The 21,493-nt window shown below is 38.4% G+C and overlaps 1 protein-coding gene across 3 annotated transcripts in view; it reads right to left on the bottom strand.

Annotated features, from left to right (window-relative positions):
* The window catches only part of Txnrd1 (thioredoxin reductase 1), a 47,341-nt gene that overhangs the window by 3,565 nt on the left and 22,283 nt on the right, over positions 1 to 21,493 (bottom strand). For all 3 annotated transcript variants that reach the window (XM_042693087.1, XM_042693089.1, XM_042693086.1), the window contains exons 5-13: positions 19,963 to 20,105; positions 18,522 to 18,637; positions 13,617 to 13,842; positions 11,922 to 12,014; positions 10,904 to 10,980; positions 9,882 to 10,038; positions 5,993 to 6,100; positions 4,460 to 4,555; positions 2,026 to 2,160 (exon numbers count right to left, since the gene is read on the bottom strand). In XM_042693087.1, coding sequence (XP_042549021.1) covers positions 2,026 to 2,160; positions 4,460 to 4,555; positions 5,993 to 6,100; positions 9,882 to 10,038; positions 10,904 to 10,980; positions 11,922 to 12,014; positions 13,617 to 13,842; positions 18,522 to 18,637; positions 19,963 to 20,105 — 1,151 coding nt within the window. The remainder of the gene's footprint in view (positions 1 to 2,025; positions 2,161 to 4,459; positions 4,556 to 5,992; positions 6,101 to 9,881; positions 10,039 to 10,903; positions 10,981 to 11,921; positions 12,015 to 13,616; positions 13,843 to 18,521; positions 18,638 to 19,962; positions 20,106 to 21,493) is intronic.

Below are 21,493 nucleotides of genomic sequence, written 5' to 3'. Positions count from 1 at the left end.
AGAGTAAAAACTAAACCCTCCAGAGCAGAGCAATATATATCCATATTCTTCCTCCTTCATTAATAAACATTGTAATGATGATTTTGCATCTTCTATAAAGTACTCCAGAAAAAACAAGTGACACATTCACCTATTGCTTACATATCAAATGCCTGACACGAAGCATTTCCAGTCAACTGTATGTTGGGTATTATGTCCACCTTAATTTGGAAACACTGTGAGACTGACCAGGTCTCACTGAGATGCATTGCTAAGTGAAAAGATAACTCAGGTCTGTCATCTAATACCTAAATTTTCTTTTTCTCACTGTGGTAGGTTGGAGTGTGGTCCCCTAAAATATATCCTAACCCCCAGACCTATGAATATGATCCTACTTGGAAACATCTTTGCAGGTATAATGAAGATAAAATGAGACCCTGTTGGATTAGAGTGGTCCTTAATCTAATGTCTGTTGTCCTTATAAGAAGGAAAGCTGAACAATGATCATAGAAGGAAATACAGCCAAACAATGATGGAGGGAGGCTGACCTATTGGAAGGAGGCACCTACAAGCATAGGAATACCATAGATCCAGTAAACAGAAGCTAGAAGAGGCAAGAAAGGATCCTGACTCTTCCCTTGAATTTTTTTTTTTTTTTTTGGTCAGTCGTGGGGCTTGAACTCTGGGCCTGGGCACTGTCCCTGCGCTCTTCAGCTCAAGGCCAGCGCTCTACCGCTTGAGCCACAGCGCCACTTCCAGTTTTCTGGTGGTTTATTGGAGATAAGAGTCTCAGACTTTCCTGCCCGGGCTGGCTTTGAACCGCAATCCTCAGATCTCAGCTTCCTGAGTAGCTAGGATTACAGGCGTGAGCCACCGGTGCCCAGTTCACTGAATTTTTTTGAGGGATCAAGAACCTACTTACATTTGGTTCCAGATTTCTAACCTTCTGGTCTATGAGAGAATGCATTTCTATTGTTTCAAGCAAAGTAGTTCTGGTGCTTTGTTTAACAGTATTAGGAAACTAACTCACTCAAAAAAGCAGTTAATTGGCTCCTTCTCTACACCAAAAGCCTTGAGACATTACACTGAATAAAGATATATTAACCATTCTTTCAGAGCATTCATCTACACTCAGCAGTTTTTTTTCCTATTTTTTGAAGTTTTTCTTTTACAAAAATAGCAGATTTCTATCATGCTCCAATCATACTCTCTAACATGCTTCCTTATAGAAACAACTAATATTGTATGTTTCCAACCAGGTGAGATGCACACTCAAGAGCTGGACATCATTCCTAATCAAGAGAAGACAAAGCAAGAGGAAACTAGAATACTTTTCATATCCTTTCAAAGCTGGACTTTCACGTATTCAGTTGTGCATGTGTCCAGGAACAGAACTTAACCAGTTACCAGATGAAATCACCAGCTGCCAATGAAATCTGGAATGAATGCATGTACACGAGCACATGTATGCACACACTGGATGGAAAACACTGGTTACACCAGACAAACAAGAGCTGTGATTATAAACTCTACACTTGAGCAGATAGCTCCCACATAAACCCACTGCTCCCCAACTATACATCCTGGATAGCCAGCATCACAGTGATCAACCCCTGTATGATCAGATACTGGAGAAACACTGACACCCAGAGGCCTACATTGGTCAACTTCCAACTCCACTGTCATTTGCTTGTTTTTTTTTAGCATCACTTTCCAACATCATTCTTTTTTAGAACAGAAGTTTAAAAGGCAGATATCATTCAGCCTCAAAATATCTCTGGGCAGTTAAAAATTTCTAGATTTAAATGGCATTATTAACTAATTGTCATGAAAATAGTTTAGAAGAGAAATAAAAGATTTAAGAGTCATCTCTATGAACCTCTCATGAACTCTTTACTTTTTATAACTTGGACTTGAAATAGCTGAAGAAGGAAAGCTCATTTTTAGGGTTAAGCTTCTCAATGACTATCAAGTGGTCAGGGGACACAAAAGTAGCTTCCGCAGCAGAACTACAGCACCAGAGCTGGTAAATGGTAGATTACTCACCTCTGCACAGACAGGGTGGATTCCAATTGTGCTGTCCAGTTGTGCTTTGGTCAGCCCACACTTGAGTGCAGCTGCAAAGCCCTGGGTCACTTCTCCAGCGTTTGGACCCAGGATATGAAAGCCTACAACACGTTCCTACAACATAAAATAAGATACTATACGTAAGTTTGTTTTTTCTTCTCCTTTCATCACATCTCTACAGCCTGGATTACTTCCTCAGCTTATTCCAAAAATCATGCATCTCAGATATGGCCAGACATATTTAAGCTAAAGACCCTCACATGGGCCAGAGGGCTTCAAGTGACAACAAAGAAAAAAGCTCAAAGTAAAAATGTCTGCAGTTCCTTATCCATCCAACTATTCCAGGAAACATGGTGAGAGGGGCAAATGTGCTATCCTGAGCTGGGCATCAGTGGTGGGGAAGAAAGGCCATGAGACTCTTTATCTCCAATAAACCACTTAGAAAACTGGAAGTGGCGCTGTGGTTCAAGTGGTAGAGCACTAGCCTTGAGCTGAAGAGCTGAGGGACAGCGCCCACGCCCCGAGTTCAAGCCCCACGACTGACCAAAAAAAAAAAAAAATGCCCTCCTGTCCTCTACATGTTTTTTATCAATGGTAACTGTGAGGCTTATGAGCAGTTACTCACTAAACATCATTTAACTAATGTTCTAAAAACTGAACAGAAATCAGACTAATAAGACTCTACTAATACAAAAACAATCTTGCAAGCAAAAGGAAGATACCTGCCAATTCTAAAACCCCTATGTGGCAATTATTTTGGATAAATTCTAAGTCCCAAACTCAGGTGACCTCTACAAAGGCAGAGAAAGGCAGAGTAGTCTATAGTTCAGCTGACAGATTTCTAGAGTAACTCTGTGTCTGATTTCTTAACAGAGCAGGCAACTCAAGCTGTAGCTATAGGACCTGCCCAAGGTACACTAGCTTCCTGCAAACAATGAGAAAGGAACCTCTGCTGCCCAAGTTCTGTGATATAGTCTATGCTGAACAACCACGAGATGTAGGTTGCACGTAAAGGTGAACTGCTATAAGACACTTAAAATACACTAAATTTACATGTTATGTTGTGGGAAAAAAAATCTCAAAACATAATGAAATCCAAATGCTAGGTGTTATATCTATTTACTGAGGATAATGCTCTAAATTAAGCCACAGAACACTATATAGTGTTTATGCATAAGTCCACAGCAAACAAAAAGTAAGACCAGAGATGTGTTCCACCTTTGGGAGTGAAGGAATATAAAAAGCCACACCAGGGGGAATCGCAGTCACTAGCATGGAATCTACATTGCTATGCAGCCTGGAATAGAACTGAGTTCTGCTATAATAAAGCTAATGGCACATTCCTAATATGATCATGTAACATATGCTGTAGTGCTTAGTAAACAGTCCATTACAATAGCTCAAAGAAACTATAGTAAACCTACAAAGATACTGCTGATACAATAAGTATTAATGAGCCCTTGAAGTAGTGTCTGGTAAACAGCCAAGTGCTCTTATCTCATGATAAGCACTGCAAAATGTTAAAGGTCATTGAATCTGGTATTGATACCGTCTATTGGTAGTTTCCCTGTCTTTATGTATATTTTAAATATTTTATGTTAAGAAAAAGAATAGCACAGAGGAATAAAAGCTAGAGGACAAACACGTACTATTTCAAAAAAAGGACATTCAGACACCTTGAAGTCAAGTAACTAACACAAAATGAACTGCAAATGCGCAAGGACAGTCAAAGCTTCTAGAAGCATGCTTCTACATTAAACAAAAACAACAATGACAAGTATATAACTTCTCAATTACTATCTTCATCTATGAAAGTAACTCAAAAGTCCATGCCTGCAGCTATTTTATGTAAGACATGTCTCTTGGTAGAGAATGTTACTTGAGATTTTATACAATTGGTAGCGAATATTACTTGAGATTTCATATAAGCAATGCCATCTGAACAAGCTCAAATATACTTCTTACTGTATGGCAGCAATCCCAATATTCAGAAACCCCTGATTTCTTCAATCCCTGCTATGGATATGGAAACAAATCTGCAAGATGAAGGAGTATGCCCACAGGCTCAGCTACAGGGGCTGTATTTAATAGCAGATAACAAAAATCTCAAATCAGAAATCAACAAAGAGCTCCTCCCCCTTCCAGTTTTCTCTTTGGTGCTAGTTCTGAGGGTAAACTTGAAATATTCCTATTCTTTTCTGCTTTATATTATTTCCTATAAGTCAGCAACTTCACTGCTCATTTGAATATAGAAGGTTCAAGTTGTCCCTTGGGTCTTCACTCCAATCGTGTCCATACTGGGAAAACCAGCATGGAAAGACAAAGTAATACCCCACGTACCTATGTATTACAATCAAAGTTGAGCCAGTAGCAAAAACTACATGAAACTACTAGAAGATTAAATGGTACTTACACTGTCTTTAAGATTGCAGATTACTTTTGCATAACACCTATTGTTATCTCTTGATGGAAGTGTCCATTCCAATGGCCAAAAGAAACTATGGTAAACCTGAGAAGATAAAAGCACAATTTATTCTTTATCTTCAATAGCTTATCATCAAACTCTAGATATGCTAAATAACAGTATATATTCTTTAATAATCACATTTCATAAAACAATATAATACATAGAATAAACAAGATCTGGAAAAAAGTAAATAACTCAAAACTCTTTATAGTCAGGTATTTGTTTCTATAAGGCACCTTTCAGTTACGTCTCGAGTAAACCCGAATAACAAAAAGAAAACACAAATGAAAGAAACCATAAAATTACTATCCTGTTCTAAAAACTAACACAAAAACCTCAATACTGTCTTGTTCCTTAAAATCCCCTTGTTCAATGGCATATTAAAAAGTAAAGGGGAATTCAACTTACTCTCAAATAGGGTAAGGACTAGTGGGAGGAGGTTGTGCTGGCAGAGAGGATAAAGGAGGAGAGGAGGATGAATACTGTCAAAATAGATTATTTGCAACTCTGAACACAAAACAAGGAAACCTGCTGAAGATGCTATGAGTGGGAGGAGGGAGAGGACATGGGACAGTAGTGAGACTGATTAGAACATTGTTAACACCTGTGGAGAAGTAACAATGAAATCCCTCCTGTATAACTAATATAAGCCAATGTAAAAACACATAAACAAGCCAGGCACAGGTGGCTCAAGCCTGAGATCTGAGGGTTGTGGTTCAAAGCCAGCAGGGGCAGGAAAGTCTGTGAGACAGAAAATTGGAAGTGGTACTGTAGCTCAAAGTGGTAAAGCTAGTACTAGCCTTGAGCAAAAGATTTCAGGGGCAATGCCCAGGCCCTGAGTTCAAGCCCCCCAACCAACAACCACCACCAACAAAAAATTAAAAATTAAAAAAAATACATAAAGAAAATATGAAAAATATGCAAAATAAATAGATGAATCTAAATGATGGTAATAAGTTCTTAGTTATTTTTCAACTTTTCTTGTATGTGCCCATAACTTAAGGCCTGGGTACTGTCCCTAAGCTTTTTACTGCTTGAGACACAGCTCCACTTCTGGCTTTTTTTGTTTTTTTTGGAGGAGGAGGGAAGTGATTACTTGGAGATTAACTGGCACCTGGCTATTTTTCAACTTTTCCTGTATACATTAAAAGTCTGAAAGAAGGCAGGCACTGATGGCTCATACCTATAATCCTAGCTACTCAGGAGGTTGAGATCTGAGGATCATAGTTCAAAGCCAGCCCAGAAAGGAAAGTTCCTGTGACTCTTACCTCCATTTAACCAAAGTCAGAAATTGAGCCGTGGCTCAATTGCTAGAGTGCTAGTCTTGAGCAAACAAACTCATGGACGGTGCCTAGACCCTAAGTTCTAAAGCCTAGGGCTGGCACGCACGCATGCACACTCACATGGCACATGCACAAAGTCTGGAGGGGAAAATAAAAGCAGTAACCTAATACAGGAGAAGAAAAAAAGAATACTTACTTCAATATTTTCTTCCCCAAATTTCTCTATAGCTTTCTCTTCAGAAAGCCCACAAGAGCCATATTCCAAAGGAGTGAAAACAGTTGTTGGAACATTTTCATAGTCACACTGAAATGAAGGAAAAAACTTACTAGAAAAAATTATAACTTACTAAAAAAAAAAGTTGTACTTCAAACAGTTCAATATTGGGAAAGACTTAGAAATTCCTACTGAAAGCAAGCAAAGTTCTAATCCCACACATTAGTTTGTTCACAGAGAATCATTTGCTTATGTGAAAAGTAGAGATTTGAAGAAAAAATTCATGTTATTTTTCTGTTCATCTACCAATTATTGATACAAACAATGATCATGCTTTTTCATCTTACTAAAGAAGCCAAAAACATACTGACAATCTCAATTACCAGTGACAAAAACAGAAGTCTTTGGAAGCTCAACTAGGTAATATGAAGAATCCCATAAAAGCACTTTACATCATTGGCTCAATAATCCAGAGATTACTTTAAAAGTAAGGCTTTAAAATCATAATTTAACAAAATAAACTGCAGCAAACAGGTACTTGAAAGGGGTTAGGTGGGGTCAAGCGGAGGTGGGGGTAGACAAAGAGAAAAAAGGGGAGAATGCAGCCAAAAATTCAATGTATATCCTACATAAGAAAAGTGAGGAAAGGAATGGGTTGGGAGGGATTGGTAAGAATGTTGACAGAGGTGACACTGATCAAGACACATTATATTTGTTAGGTTTTTAAAAAGAGGTAGCCAAGTAAGAACAGCACAAAGCACGTGGTATTCAGGTAAGGGGTAGGTTTATTCATCGTTCTGGCTGGCACCAGGCCATCTTGGCCCTCCACCCTCCACGGGGAGGGTGGGGGGAGGCCTGGGAAAGAGCTGGGAAAGAGCTGAGAAATAGCTGGGAGAGAGCGAGAGAGCTGGGAAAGAGATAGAAAAGAGCTAGGAAAGAGCTGAGAAAGAGTGTCTGGGCATGGGCTAGGCCTTATCTAGAGTATGGGCGGAGAAAGGTGTGGCCACATCAAATTCAGATGTGACCTCAGCAGATGCAGATGTGACCTCTTCCAGGTGTGTCAGTTGCCTAGGTAACGCAGGTACTGGGCAGAGACTTTGCTGCGAGGAGGGTGGAGTCTGCTTGCCATCCAGGAGCGGACCTTACAATATTCATAAACTGTTTTATTGAATATAAACTCCTTTGCACAACTACTTCAGAATAATACAAGTATTTTTTAAATAATTCTTTAAAAAAAAATTTTTTTTGTTTTTTGTCCGCCATGGGGCTTGAACTTGAGGCCTGAGTTCCGTCCCTCAGATCTTCAGCTCAAGGCTAGCTGCCCAGGCTGGCTTTGAACCATGATCCTCAGATCTCAGCCTCTTGAGTAACTAGGATTACAAGTGTGAGCATCTGGCTAAAAAGATCATGCTAGTGGCTCATGACTATAATCCTAGGTACTAGCTAGTAGACTGAGCTCTGAGTATCACAGTTCAAAGCCTGCACAGGCACACAAATCTATGATTCTTTTATCTCTAACCAGCAAAGTTGGAAGTGCAGCTGTAGCTCAAGGGTAGAGTGACAACTTTGAGTGGAACAAGTTAAAGGAAGGTGCCTTGGGCCCTGAGTTCAAGCCTCAGTACTGGCATGTGCACACACATACACAAAGATCTCTTAAAAATCTGTAAGGTTGGGGCTGGGAAGGTGGCTCAGTGGTAGAGCACTTGCCTTGCATGCATGCATAAGGCCCTGGGTTCGATTCCTCAGCACCACATAAGCAAAAAGAAAAAAGCCGGAAGTGGCGCTGTGGCTCAAGTGGTAGAGCGCTAGCCTTGAGCTGAAGAGCTGAGGGGACAGCGCCCAGGCCCAGAGTTCAGGCCCCACAACTGGACCCCCCCCCCCCAAAAAAAAAAAATCTGTAAGGTTTTTATGCTATTACAGTAGCATTGTGTTACTGAAATTATATTACACTAAAAACAATTTAATATATTGACAAAACTCCATATATTGAGTTTTGCTTATGTATCATCAATAGTGGCAATGTGGGAGAGGTGTTAAAAAAATATCTCAATATTTGGGCAGTGGTTCTCCAATGCATACTCTCAATGGACTACTATGCAGCCATTTAAATGGCAGTGAAAAACACAGAAGCAAAAAGAATTAATGCTCATGATAGAAATTTGTGAAACATATTATATACGTAGGTAACAAAGGATGCTGACTCAGTGGGATTTATATGCTAGGTGAATCATGTACACAAGTTTCTCTCCTCTCCAATTTCAAGAAACTCTAAAATTCAGTGTAAACTGTAAAAAAAAATTTACTGTCAATGCCAAAGTACTATCAATGCCATTTGGTAAAAGCCTAGCAGCTACATCTGTATCTGGCATTGAGCTAAGTAAAATCTTGCATTAAAGATAGAAGAAACTGAATCATCAGTCTTTACAACAGTAGGGAAGGGTGACCTACTAGAAAATTTTATAATTCTTCTTTTCTAAAAAGAACACTGCTTAGAGTTCTCTAACTCAAAAGTAAAGGCAGACATCCATTTATAGCCATAATAATGTATCACCAACCAATAATACACCAATGTTCTCTTGCTTTAAATTAGAAAACCAGAAAAAGGTGAAGGAATTTTTTTAAACACTGAACAACAGGTGGCACAGATCTGTAACCCTTTAAAAAGAAGGACAAAACAAAAGTGACCAATGCTGGCTCCAGCTCACTGCCCAGAGGTGGTGCAAGAAGTGTAGCTCCAACAAAGCCAAGAAGTCTTCCCTATTTAGGCAGACAGAGATCACAGTTCAGAGAGCTCCTGGATCTGCAGAGATCTTCTGAGATTATAAATGACACATGGGAGGAATGCCCAAAAGGCAATGAAAAGAAACACTGATTTTCTCCTTAGAAATTTGTGCTATATAGGATGAATGACTGATGAAGGTGCCATCTCTTGCATCATCACCCCATAGTTATTGCTGGTTCAGAAAAAACCTTCAGGAAACCACAAACTCTTTACTGAATAACAAACTAAATGAATTTCAAACTCTATTTCTAAATGTACTTCCTTGTTTTACCAGACACTCAGTAACTACTACAATGAATACAAGATGTACTCAAGGAAGTAGCTTCATTAATTTTATTCCAAACAGGAAAATGTATATTCCAAACAGGAATATGAACATGGGCTGCACATTCAGCTACTCTGCTACTCAAAGCCCTCTACTCAAGTCTGTTCTTTTTAAATTGTAAGATTTTATTACAATACAATCCAAAATAACTTCCAATTATTAGCATCATTCTGTGAGATTTTATTATTATAGGCAACTGAAAGAAGCCCACAATGATACATGCTCAAGGAAAATGTGTAATAAGTACAGTTTGTGTTTCTAGAACACTTTCAAGAACAATTAGGGTGTATTTAGTCTTTTGTAGCCTACCTATTTTATGCAACATAATGAAGAGTTTCAATTTCTTACAGTGACTTTAAAATAACCACTTTCAATTAACATAGGCTACATTCAACATTCCAAGAGCAAAAGACATTTCTTACAAAGAACAGGGGAAAAACATGCCCAAACAAGCTTAAACCCCCTTACCTAAATTATACCCAAGCTTTTAATAGCTCATAAAGGGTCCAAGAAAGCTTTTGAAAATTGTACTTACAGTGGTAGCAATGAAACCTACTACCCACACATGGAAGTGTGACAAAATTAAAAACGTCATGTAACAAACCTAGCAATGCACTGTTTGAAATACAAGCTGAGAGACTCAATCAGGATATTATCACCAAGATAATCATATTACCCAACACATGGAAAACCTTCTCAGCTGCCCCTTCAGCGGAGCTAGAAGATTACTGAAGAGTAACTCAGTGGGTGATATCAGCACTCACCTTCACAGTGGAGCCAGCATAAAGCCTTTGAGCCAGCAATCTGCCTGCCTGGATAGCCACTGGTGTGAGCTCCAGCTTTCCCTCCAATATATCACCAATGGCATAGATGTAAGGCACGTTGGTCTGCTCTTCATCTGTGACTGGAATTTTTCCAGTCCTGAAAATTCAGTCAGTTAAAACTCATCAGTTGGGGGAGGGACATACAAAGCAACAAAGAAATGGGGGGGGACGGAAGAGGGTTGGGTGGGGGTGCGGGGGGAGGATAGGATGGGAAGGGGAAACAAAGGAGGAGGCTACAATGCTTAATGAGAAATGTACTCATTGTCTTGCCCATGTAATTGTAACCCCTCTGTACAGTATTTTTACAATAAAAATAAATAAATAAAACTCATCAGTTATCACTATGAATTGAACAGAACGAAATTCCCTTCCTTCCCTAAAATCACCAAACTGACTCCATCTGAGCACAATATTCGAAAGTACTAAACACAAAATGAAACAGCTCAGAGGAACCATTATGTGTAGTGACAACCTGGCCACCTCAAAGAAATAAGAAAACAATGATAAACCTTGAATTATGCTAGTTAAGAGTAAAAATTCCAAGTTTCAATAGTCACCAGAACAAAACCAGGAAACACTAACATGAGTGTTTTCTAAACCCAAAAAAGAGAATATTGACAGGCTTTGGTGGTTCACACCTGTAATCCTAGCTACTAGCCTGTAATCCGTAATCTCTGGAGGCTGAGGAGCATGGTTTGAAGCCAACTTGGGCAGAAATGTCTGTAAGACTCTTATCTCCAATTAACCATCAAAAAGCTGGAAGTAGAGCTGTGGCTCAAGTAATAAGAGTGCTAGTCTTGAAGGGGGAAAAAAAAACTAATTCAAGGACAGGGCCCAGGCTCTGAGTTTAAGCCCCAAACCTGCACCCTCCTCCTCATCCAAAAAAAAAAAAAAACAAACTAAAATTATCATTGTTCAATCTGTATCTGGAACAGTACAAAATATGGTAATATTTTTCTTACTTTTCATTTATCTTCACTCCCACGGTTTCTAAGCCAATATTTCTTGTACAAGAGTCTCTTCCTATTGCCAACAACACCTGAAAAAATAATATACTACTGATTACTAACAAAAACTGTTACATGGAATTCTTTATATTTTTATTATTATCTAAGTTCATCTTCCATAAATGAGAAAAAGTATCAGGTCCAGTGGCTAACACCTGTGATTGAGCTATTTGAGAAGCAGAGCTAGGATTTTAGTCTAGGCAAAACCTCATATTACTTAATAAGCCAGGTGTAGAGGCTTATTATACCTATGATACCAGCCATCTGGTGACTTTAAGTAGGAAGATCATGGTCCAATGCTGTCCTGGGCAAAAATGACATGATATAGCAGGAATCCTGTCCCATTTCTTAATTTAAAAAATAAATAGGGCTGGGAAGGTGGCTCAGTGGTATAGCGCTTGCCTTGCATGCATAAGGCCCTGGGTTCGATTCCTCAGCACCACATAAGCAAAAAGAAAAAAGCTGGAAGTGGCTCTGTGGCTCAAGTGGTAGAGTGCTAGCCTTGAGCTGAAGAGCTGAGGGACAGCACCCAGGCCCAGAGTTCAGGCCCCACGACCAGACCCAAAAAGAAAAAAAAAAAAAAAGAAAAAAGAAAAAATAAATAAATACATGTCTAAATAAACCTAGACAAGCTTGTTAACAAAGACAACAGAATCTGTGAATGAATTAACTTTTCTTCTAAATGGTAGGAGAGGAGATGAAAGGGAAGAACATGGGACAGGAACATTCCAGCTCACTCAAAACTTCTACTGCTTTTTAATGGCCATTCTTGTAGACAAACTTAGTTTAAGTTACAGTAGAGACAATATGAAGCCATTTGGTTCCAAACAAATTATAATATCAGAGTAATCCAGATGTCTTCAAATGGGCATGGTAGCCCTACAATATAGAAATAGCAGTCATTCCTAGTATACAATTAAGCATGTCTGTCATCTGTTTTCTGATGAAATACTGAGTTGAGCCTATTCCTTACCGTATTGTACTCTCCCTCAATGGTCTCTTCACTGTTAGTGGACTTAGCTATTACCCGGAGTCGTCCTGGTGTTCCTGCTTCAATTTGCTCAATCTGTAAAGAGATAGTTTTGCTCTGAAATAAATACAACTATCAAGAAGGAAAAATGTACCTTCCCCTTCTATCCTTCTATCTGGTTAACCTAAAGTTGAAACAGAAAATGTAGCCTAAAACATTTACCAGGCACCACTGGTTCACACCTCTTACCCTAGATACTCAGAAGGTGGAGATGTGAGGACCACAGTTTGAAGCCAGCCTGGGCTGGAAATTTTTCTTTTTGTTTGTCAGCCATGGGGCCTGAACTCAGGGCCTGGGTGCTGTCATTGAGCTCTTTCACTCAAGGATAGCGCTCTACCACTTTGAGCCACAATACAACTTCTGGTTTTCTGGTGGTTAATTGGAGATAAAGAGATTCCTAGCCTTTCCAGCCTGAGATGGCTTTGAACTACAATCCTTAGATCTCAACCTCCTGAGAAGATAGGATTGCAGGCAAGAGCCACCATTGTCCAGCATTATGAGACTCTCTTATTTCTAATTAACTTTCTCTTCTATCCCTCTTACCTGTTATCTGCAGAGAGCCCTTTTACTATGTCACTTGACAATACAACATAAACTCTATAACCCAGTTAACAGAAATCAGACCCCATGAGCACTCCAGCCCAACAGTTTTTTCAAGGACCCACATTATATATTATACTAAAATACCTTGTATGTTATATATTACATGTAAAATGTTACGTTTCTGTCAGTATTCAAATACAGTTATCTCCTAGTCACAATGTAAGCATAGCATCTACACCTCTAGTCCCTAAAAACAGCTACAATTATCCAAGTTCAGGTAACTCCCAGGAAATCTGAAATTTGATCCTCATAACAATATGAGATGGATTCACTGTAGACTTAAGTGGCTGCTAATGTAATCCTCAAAAGAACTCTTGAGACTCTTCCTCACTTCACTGAGGCTTTGAGGTTAAATATGTCTTAAGTCACATGGTAAGAAATTAGGTTATTATGAACCCAAAGCTCACATCTATCAGTGAGACTTATGGTCATGGGAAGCACTCAAAGGAAAAACAAATAACTAAATCTCTAAACTTTAATAGTCAGTCCCACCTTTACCTGCACTAAAGGAAACTTTCTGAGACATACTAAGTAATAAATTTTGTTAATCTTATGTGCTATGTTAACAGACTCAGATTGTTACTATATATATTTCAGACCCATTGAAATGAAAGTTAAATGAGCAAAACAGGCAGCCCACCTAACAAAATGTGATAATTGTTTTTAGGAAGTCCAAAATAGGGAGCATCTGCTGACTACATCATATTCCCAGGGGAAACATTTAATGGGAAAAAAAATTTTTTTCAGGCATCTTAAAAGTCTTATAATGTCTAGTATATATTAGGAAAGAAAAAACAACAGACAAGCAAATTAATGGTAAAGAACCAAAGGAAGAAAAGAACTACTAATCTACAAATAAGAGCAAAGCTATTCAGGCAGCAGGCAAGTACAAGTTGATGTGTATTTGATAGCTAAGGAATCACAGCATTCCTGAGAGTTTGTAATATTCAAAGGATGCCCTCATCACTAATCTCAACTCTCTTTTTGCCTTTTATAGGAGTTTGGAAACAACGACCCCTAGATAGTCCTACTTACTTTAGTTGGTACAAACTGTTTTATAAACTTGATACCATGTTCTTCCATGTGTTCACCAATTTTATTGGCCATATCTTGGTCAAATCCTCTCAGAAGAATGGACCGTACCATCACAGTAACATTCAAACCAATACCAGCAAGGAATCCAGCACATTCCAAAGCAACATAGGATGCTCCAACCACCAGGGTCTTACCCGGGCAGTAGGATAAGGAGAAAAGATCATCACTGAAAAAAATTCAAGGGAGGAAATGTTTATATAATGAATAATGACTAAAGTAAGTAGTTTTACATTCATAGATAAGAAATTTTTATTATAAACATTTAATTAGCTACATATGTAAAATACAAGTTTCTATAAGGTCTTAGATACCTTCATTCTCTTTCTTGTCACTTAGTAGCTTTGAAAATAGCTCATGCTGCCACAGACCAAGTACAGCAAACTGTAACTTCTGATACTAGATGAATCTAGCCATACAAAATAATTTTGAACTGCCTGGAATACAATATACATTTGCACACCTAAATCACACTCCCAATCCTTCATCCTACCACTCAGCTTCTTTCCAAGGTAGAAAACTCACGTTACTTCTCACCTAGAATAACCATTATTAGGAGTAGAAAGAATGGTTGGAAAAAACTTCAAAATCTTATTTTTGTACTATTTAAAAAATTAAAAGTACTGAATACAAAAAGGGAGCCTGCTATGATCTAAATGCTTTTTCTGTTGTTGCTGTTTTTGGTTTTATTTTTTTGTCAGTCATGGGGCTTGAACTCTGGGCCTGGGCACTGTTTCTCAGCTCTTCAGCTCAAGGCAAGGGATCTACCACTTGAGCCACAGCGCCACTTCTTGATCTGAATGTTTATGGCCCTGTCCTCACCAAAATTTCTGTGCTGAAATCCTAGTCCCCAAGTGTAGTATTGAGAGGTGATTAGGTCATACAGGTGGTGCTCTCGTGGATGAGATTAGTGTCATATAAAAGAGACCACAGATACTAGCCAACAGAATCCACAAACATACAAAAAAAAAATCATATATTATGACCAAGTAGGCGTCATCCTATACAAGCAAGGCTGGTTTGGCATACACAAATCAGTAAATGTAATTCACCGTGTCAACAGAGCCAAAGATGAGAACCACATGATGATCTCCAGAGATGCAGAAAAGGCCTTCAACAAAATACAGTATCTATTTATGTTAAAAGCTTTGGAGAAGCTAGGAATAGAAGGAATATTCCTTGAAACAATGAAGGCTATACCCGACAAACCAATAGTCATCATACTGAATAGGGAAAAACTAAAACCATTTCCCTAAAATCAGGAACAAGGCAAGTATGTCCACTTTCTCCAGTCCTCTTCAATATAGTTTTAGAATTCCTAGCCAGAGCAATAGGCAAGAAAAAGATGTAAAAGGGATTCACATAGGGAAAGAAGAAATCAAACTATCCCTATTCACAGGTGATATAATCTTATACCTAAAGGACCCAAAAAACTCCGTCCCCATGCTCCTAGAGCTCATGAACCACTTTGGCAAAGTAGCAGGATACAATATTAACCCTCAAAAATCAGTAGCCTTTCTGTATGCCAATGATGTACAAGCAGAAAGGGAAACCATGAAAACAACTCCATTTGCAATAGCCTCAAAACACACACACACACACACACACACACACACACACACACGCACGCACGCACGCACGCACGCACGCACGCACACACGAACACACACACACACACACCAAAAAAAACCACCCTGGGAATTAACCTCACCAAAGACATAAAAGATCTTTATAGCAAAAACTATAAAAATCTGAAAAAAGAAATCAAAGAGGACACAAATGGAAAAACCTTCAATGTTCATGGATAAGTAGAATCAATATTGTGAAAATGGCCATATTGCCAAAAATGATATACAAACTCAATGCAATCCCCACCAAAATCTCAATGACATTCTTTACCAAGATAGAGAAAACAATCCAAAATTTCATATGGAATAACAAAAGACCTAGAATAGCCAAAGCAATTCTAGGCAAAAGAAGCAATGTGGGTGGTACCACAATAACAGACCTCAAACTCTATTACAGAGCTATAATAACAAAAATAGCTTGGTATTGGCACAAAAAGACCTGAAGATCAATGGAATAGGTTAGAAGATCCAGAAATAAAACTATACACTTGTCTAATATTTGATAGGAAGCCAAAGACATACAGTGGTAAAAAAAAAAAAAAAAAAAAAAAGGTCTCTTGAATAATTTGTGTTTGGAAAACTGGGCATGGATATGCTGAAAACTAAAAGTGAATCCCTGCTTATCACCATGCAGCAATATCAATTGAAAGTGCATCAAAGACCTCAACATCAGACCTGAAACCTTGAACTACTGCAAGAGATAGTAGAAGAAACATTATAGAACTTATAGGCAGAAACTTCTTGACAAGAGTCCCAGAGAGACAGGAGAGACTTAACAAGTGGGACAACATCAAAATAAGAAGTTTCTGCACCGCTAAGGACATAGTTACTAAACTAGAAAGACAGTAAACAAACTAGGAAAAGAGCTTTCCCAATAATGTGTCAGACAAAGGCCTATATCCAATATATACAAGGAGCTCAAGAAACTAATCCCTCCCAAACCTGATAAACCAATCTCTGGAGAGGTAAGAAGAAATTTCTTAGAAGAAGAAGTAAAAACGGCAAAGAAACACATCTATCCCTGGTCAGAAAGGAAATGCTAATCAAAACAACTCTAAGACTCCATCTTAACCCAGTAAGATTGGCTAACATTGTGAATAATTTGAAGAAACAAATGTTGGCAGGCATGTGAGGAAAAGGAACCCTACTGCACTGTCCAGTGGGAATGTAAACGATACAACCACTCTGGACAACAGTCTGAGATTGCTCAAAAAACTAAAGATAGGCTTCCAGCCATACCACTCCTGGGCATCTAACATCATGATTCAGGATATGTTAAGAATCCCTGCACATCCATGTTCATTGCTGTACTATTCACAATAGCCAAGATATGGAAACAGCCCAGATGCCCCAAAATAGATAGGTAGATCCAAAAAATATGGAACCTATACACAATGGAATTTTACACAGCCATTAGAAAGAATAATGTCATCTGCAAGGAAATGAATGGAATCAGTACAAATCATATTAAGTGAGGTAAGTTAAGTTCATAGTCCAACAGCACATGTTCTCTCTGATATGCAGAAATCAGCTCTAAAATGCATTAGGAAATAACAAATTATACAGGATTCTAGCCACTCAACAGTAAGACCAAGAGAATAATCTTAGGAGAGAAACACAAAAAGCACAAGGCCTAAGTGCTCTTCATATTTACACAAAATTATATACATTCTGAAATTAGCTCCAAGATATGGAAAAAGAGACTTCTTTCCCTGACTTCCCCCCCCCCCTTTTATTAGTTTTTAAGTTTTTGATGATTCTGTCTTCTTTACTTTATGTATGGTATATTCACATGTATATCATGGGGGGAGGGCAGGGGGGTAAGAGTACAGAACTTAAGGGGAAAATGGCGAAAAAGTGCAGCAGTAGAGCTCACTGGACACTGATAAAAGTGAGCTAAAAAACTGATGGGTGGAGCCAGGCACTGGTGGCTCATGCCTGTAATCCTAGCTATACAGGAGGCTGAGATCTGAGGCTTGTAGTTCAAAGCCAGCCCAAGCAGGAAAGTCCATGAGACTCTTATTTCCAATTAACCACCAGAAAACTGGAAGTAGCATTGTGGCTCGAGTGGTAGAGCCCTCACCTTGACTCTGGGACCATGCCCAGGCCCAGAGTTCAAGCCCCATGACCAACAAATAAATAAAATAAAAATGATGAGTACAGACGGGAGGTAGTAGAAAAAGGGAACAGAAGACACTGTACAAAAGGAAATGTACTCATTGCCTAACCATGTAATTGTAATCCTTCTGTATATCACCTTTATGATAACAAATTTTTTTTTAAAAAGGACCACAGAAAATGCCTTCACTTCTGCTACCACTTGAGGACATAGCAACAATGAGCCAACCAGAAAATCGGCCCTCAGCAGACTCCAAATCTGAAAATGCCTTCATCTTGACCTTGCCAGTTTCAAAGAAGAGAAAACAATTTCTCTCATTTATAAGTTATCTAGTTTAAGGTATTTTGTTACAGCAACCCAAATACACTAACACAGCAATGACAACAGCTGACATCAGGGATGCTCCTCAATGAAGCACAAAGGATAAAATTATACTATCAAAAGAGGGAGCCTAATGAAGAACAGTAAGTCAGAAACTCAGGAGCAAAAGGTATCCAAAAAGGCCTATTTACCAATAATCTGTTGAGACAACTTCACACTTTCAAACTCTTAAACAACACCAGCAGTATTATCACTATAAGCAAAACCAAATCACACAGCAAAACCTCCTTGCCTGACCTATGGACTTCAGAAGGTCCCTCTAAGGAAGACTACAATCACTGAATAGTTAAAAGGGACTCCAAAGCCTCATAAGTCTAATGAACTGACATCCCCTAATTCTTTGCAACCACCAAAGAGCAATATGGTTCATACTGCAAAACTAAGTATATGGTACACATGTACCACACTCTTCTGATTCTTATATACTTATGTACCCACATATATATAAATCTCAAATATAAATATAAACATGTATTTACATACAAAATGTTTGAATTAATTTAAATTGCCATAGTAGAGAACCAATATTTGTAGCTTTGGATTTTTAAAATGTTCTTTTATTCTCCTTTTTCTCTTTCCTCCTATGCTCAAAGAGGGTAAAATGTGACTGTAGATTTTCTGAAGTCTAAAAAATGAATGAAAAAATGAATGAAAAGGATTTAAATAAAAAAGCAGAAGCAGAAGTCCACCCTGGGATTTCCTCTTCCTATTTCTCCTTACCTGCTGATGCAGTAATCTTTGTCACCAGGGATGCCCAAGTATCGTGGTCTTTCTCCAGTTGCAATGAGAAATCGCTCTGCTGTATAAATTTTTTCTTTGCCTCTATTATTTGTTGCCTATAAAGGAAACAATAAGTCATTTCTAATAATGTAAATTATCCTTTGGAAATGTAAACTTCATAGTTAGTAAAGGTTGTTCACCAGTGTCTCATCTGATCCTCATAAAAATTTGATAACTCACTTATGGCTCATGTCTACAATCCTATCTACTCAAGAAGGCTGATATAAGGACTAAAGTTCAAAGCTAGCCCTGGCAAGAAAGTCTAAGACTCTCATTTCCAATTGACCAGTAAAAAGTCAGAAGTAAAGCTCTGGCTCAAGTGGCAGAGTACTAGCCTTGAGTAGTAAAACTTAGGGATAGCACCCAGGATGAGTTCAAATCCCCAACTGGTAGAACAACAGTAACAAAAATTGATAACTCAAACTGGGAACTGATGGCTTATGCCTACAATACTCAGGAGGCTTACACAGGAAAATCGAAGTTCAAAGCCAGCCTGGACAAACAAATCCTTGATATTCTTATTTCCAGTAAAAAGCTAGAAGTAAAGGTGTGGCTTAAATGGTAGTGCCCCAACCTTGGACAAAAAAGTGGGAGCTCAAGGACCAGAATAAGTTCATGACTCAGTGAGAGAAAGAGAGAGATACAGACAGAGAGAGAGAGACAGACAGAGAGAGAGAGAGAGAAGGAAGGAAGGAAGGAAGGGAGGGAGGGAGGGAGGGAGGGAGGGAGGGAGAGAGGGAGGGAGGGAAGGAGGGAAAAGAAAGAGAAAGAGAAAGAAAGAATAAATAGGAGGAGGAGAAGGGAGGGAAGGAAGAAAGGGGAGGGAGAGAGGAAGGGAAGGAAAGGGGGAAGAAGGGAGGGAAAAAGAAAAAAATGGTAACTCATAAGAAAGAGACATTAAGGCTGGGTAATCAATGAACTCATTCAAGGTTAAAATGCTAATAAGTAACAGAGTCAAACCTCAAATGCAGGCAATCTGGTCCATGTGCTCACCTCATTCCAGAGGCCACATAATCATCAAACTGGCCAGGAGCCAATGGCTCACACCTGTTGTAATCCCGTTACTCAGGAAGCTAACATTTGAGGATCACAGTTCAAAGCTAGCCCAGGAAGCAAAGTCCGTGACACTGTAATATCCAATTAATCACCAGAAAACCACAAGTAGAGCTGTGGCTCAAAGTGGTAGAGAGCTAGCCTTGAGTGCAAAATCTTAGGGACAGCGCCTAGGCTCTGAGTTCAAGTCCCATGACTGACCAAAACAAAAAATCAAACTGGACAGCCTGGGTCACAGTACCATTAGATTTTATTGTAATACTTCACAATAATTTTTCCCCTACAATAACTTGTTTAAGTCTACAAAGGATGTAGGTGTTATAATTACCTTAATCCTATGAGGACCAACGAACTTCCCATAAGCATTCTCATAAGTTACTTTTTTCTCCCGGAGAGCTACTCTGTAGCCCCAGTTCAGAGAACCAATATGATTCTGTACAGCTTCTGTCATCTTTTCCCAGTCATGTTGAACTATGTAAGAAAGACAAAAAAATTAACTCTTCAACTGGTAAGTCTCTTAGTAACTAATCATATGGAATGAGGAGCACTGTAGAGAGCCTGGACCAGCCTGCCTTTCTGGCCTCTGTCTACCACCACTACAAAAAGAATAGACAAAAATGGAAGACCCACCTGCCAACTATAACTAGTGATCCAACTACAATAATCACCAATGTTTTACTAATTTGTGCTCACATACCTCTCTATTTTTTAAACAGAATAGAGTATTTTAAGTAAATCCAAGACATGTATCATTGGTCAGTGACTTAGGGATGCCCTTGTCATTTAATGTTAACTAATGTTCATTACCATTAGGAGCTATCAGCTCAAAGTACCAGTAACATCACCACCATGGAGAAATAATGAGCTAAAGCATGGGAAGAAACATCCCTGAAACTTCGCAATTGTAGCATTACTAAATACAGCACTGAAGTACTATTTTGCTAATTCCCTAGGGGATCTTATACCCTAAAATAAGACATGATTAAAATCACATAATAGTATCAATTATTTCAATGGCTGAAATTCAAATTCAAAGATTAGGTCTTCTTCTTAGGCTTAGTTTTATTTCCAAACTCCTCAAACCTTCTTCCCTATTGAGTTTTGACATCCTTCAACTTGTAGTGAGTGGACAGCCACTATCACTTCCATTGTCTACTATAATTATACTAGGACAGAAGGACTTAAAAGTCCTGGGAAATTCAAGGAGTTTCTATGAATTGCAATGTATAAACCTGGACTATGCTAAGTATTAGCTCTTTATTACCTTAGTCATTGTACCTTTATTAGTTCTGAACTGTAGAGGTTGGAAATAACTTTAAAGTGTCATAGCTATTTTTAATGTTATATGACATCTTCAGAATTATTTTGCTGGGAAAAAACTGCCATTATTAAGTTGTAGATCACCATCTATCTGACTGATTTATTAAAATTATACTTACCAGAGTATAAAAAGCTAAATGCAAAGCCCAAAGTGCAAGCCCTGATACCAGCACAAAAACAAAAAGTAAAACAAAAGAGCAGGTAACTTGATGGAATGAATAGGTTAAGAGAGATGAGAGAGAATGACAGAATGATGGAAGAGATGACACTTACCAAGATGCATAATTATACTCATAAACTAACATGTTAAAATTGAAATTCCTCTGCACAATTACTTAAGATATTTACATCTATGAATAAATATCTATACATAGATATACACTGTCTTCATAGATATAAATATCTATGATACCATAGATATAAATATCATAGATATAAATATCTAAATAGATATAGAAGATTTTCCCTCAAATGCCCCTCACACTACAAATCTCAAAATTACAGTTATAGACCAGGGCTGGAGTTTCACTATTCAAGGA

The sequence above is a fragment of the Dipodomys spectabilis genome, unplaced genomic scaffold, assembly GCF_019054845.1.
Source record: "Dipodomys spectabilis isolate Male_0828 unplaced genomic scaffold, ASM1905484v1 ptg000163l, whole genome shotgun sequence".
In the NCBI taxonomy this organism is placed as follows: domain Eukaryota; kingdom Metazoa; phylum Chordata; class Mammalia; order Rodentia; family Heteromyidae; genus Dipodomys; species Dipodomys spectabilis.
This window is presented reverse-complemented; position numbering and strand designations above follow the sequence as displayed.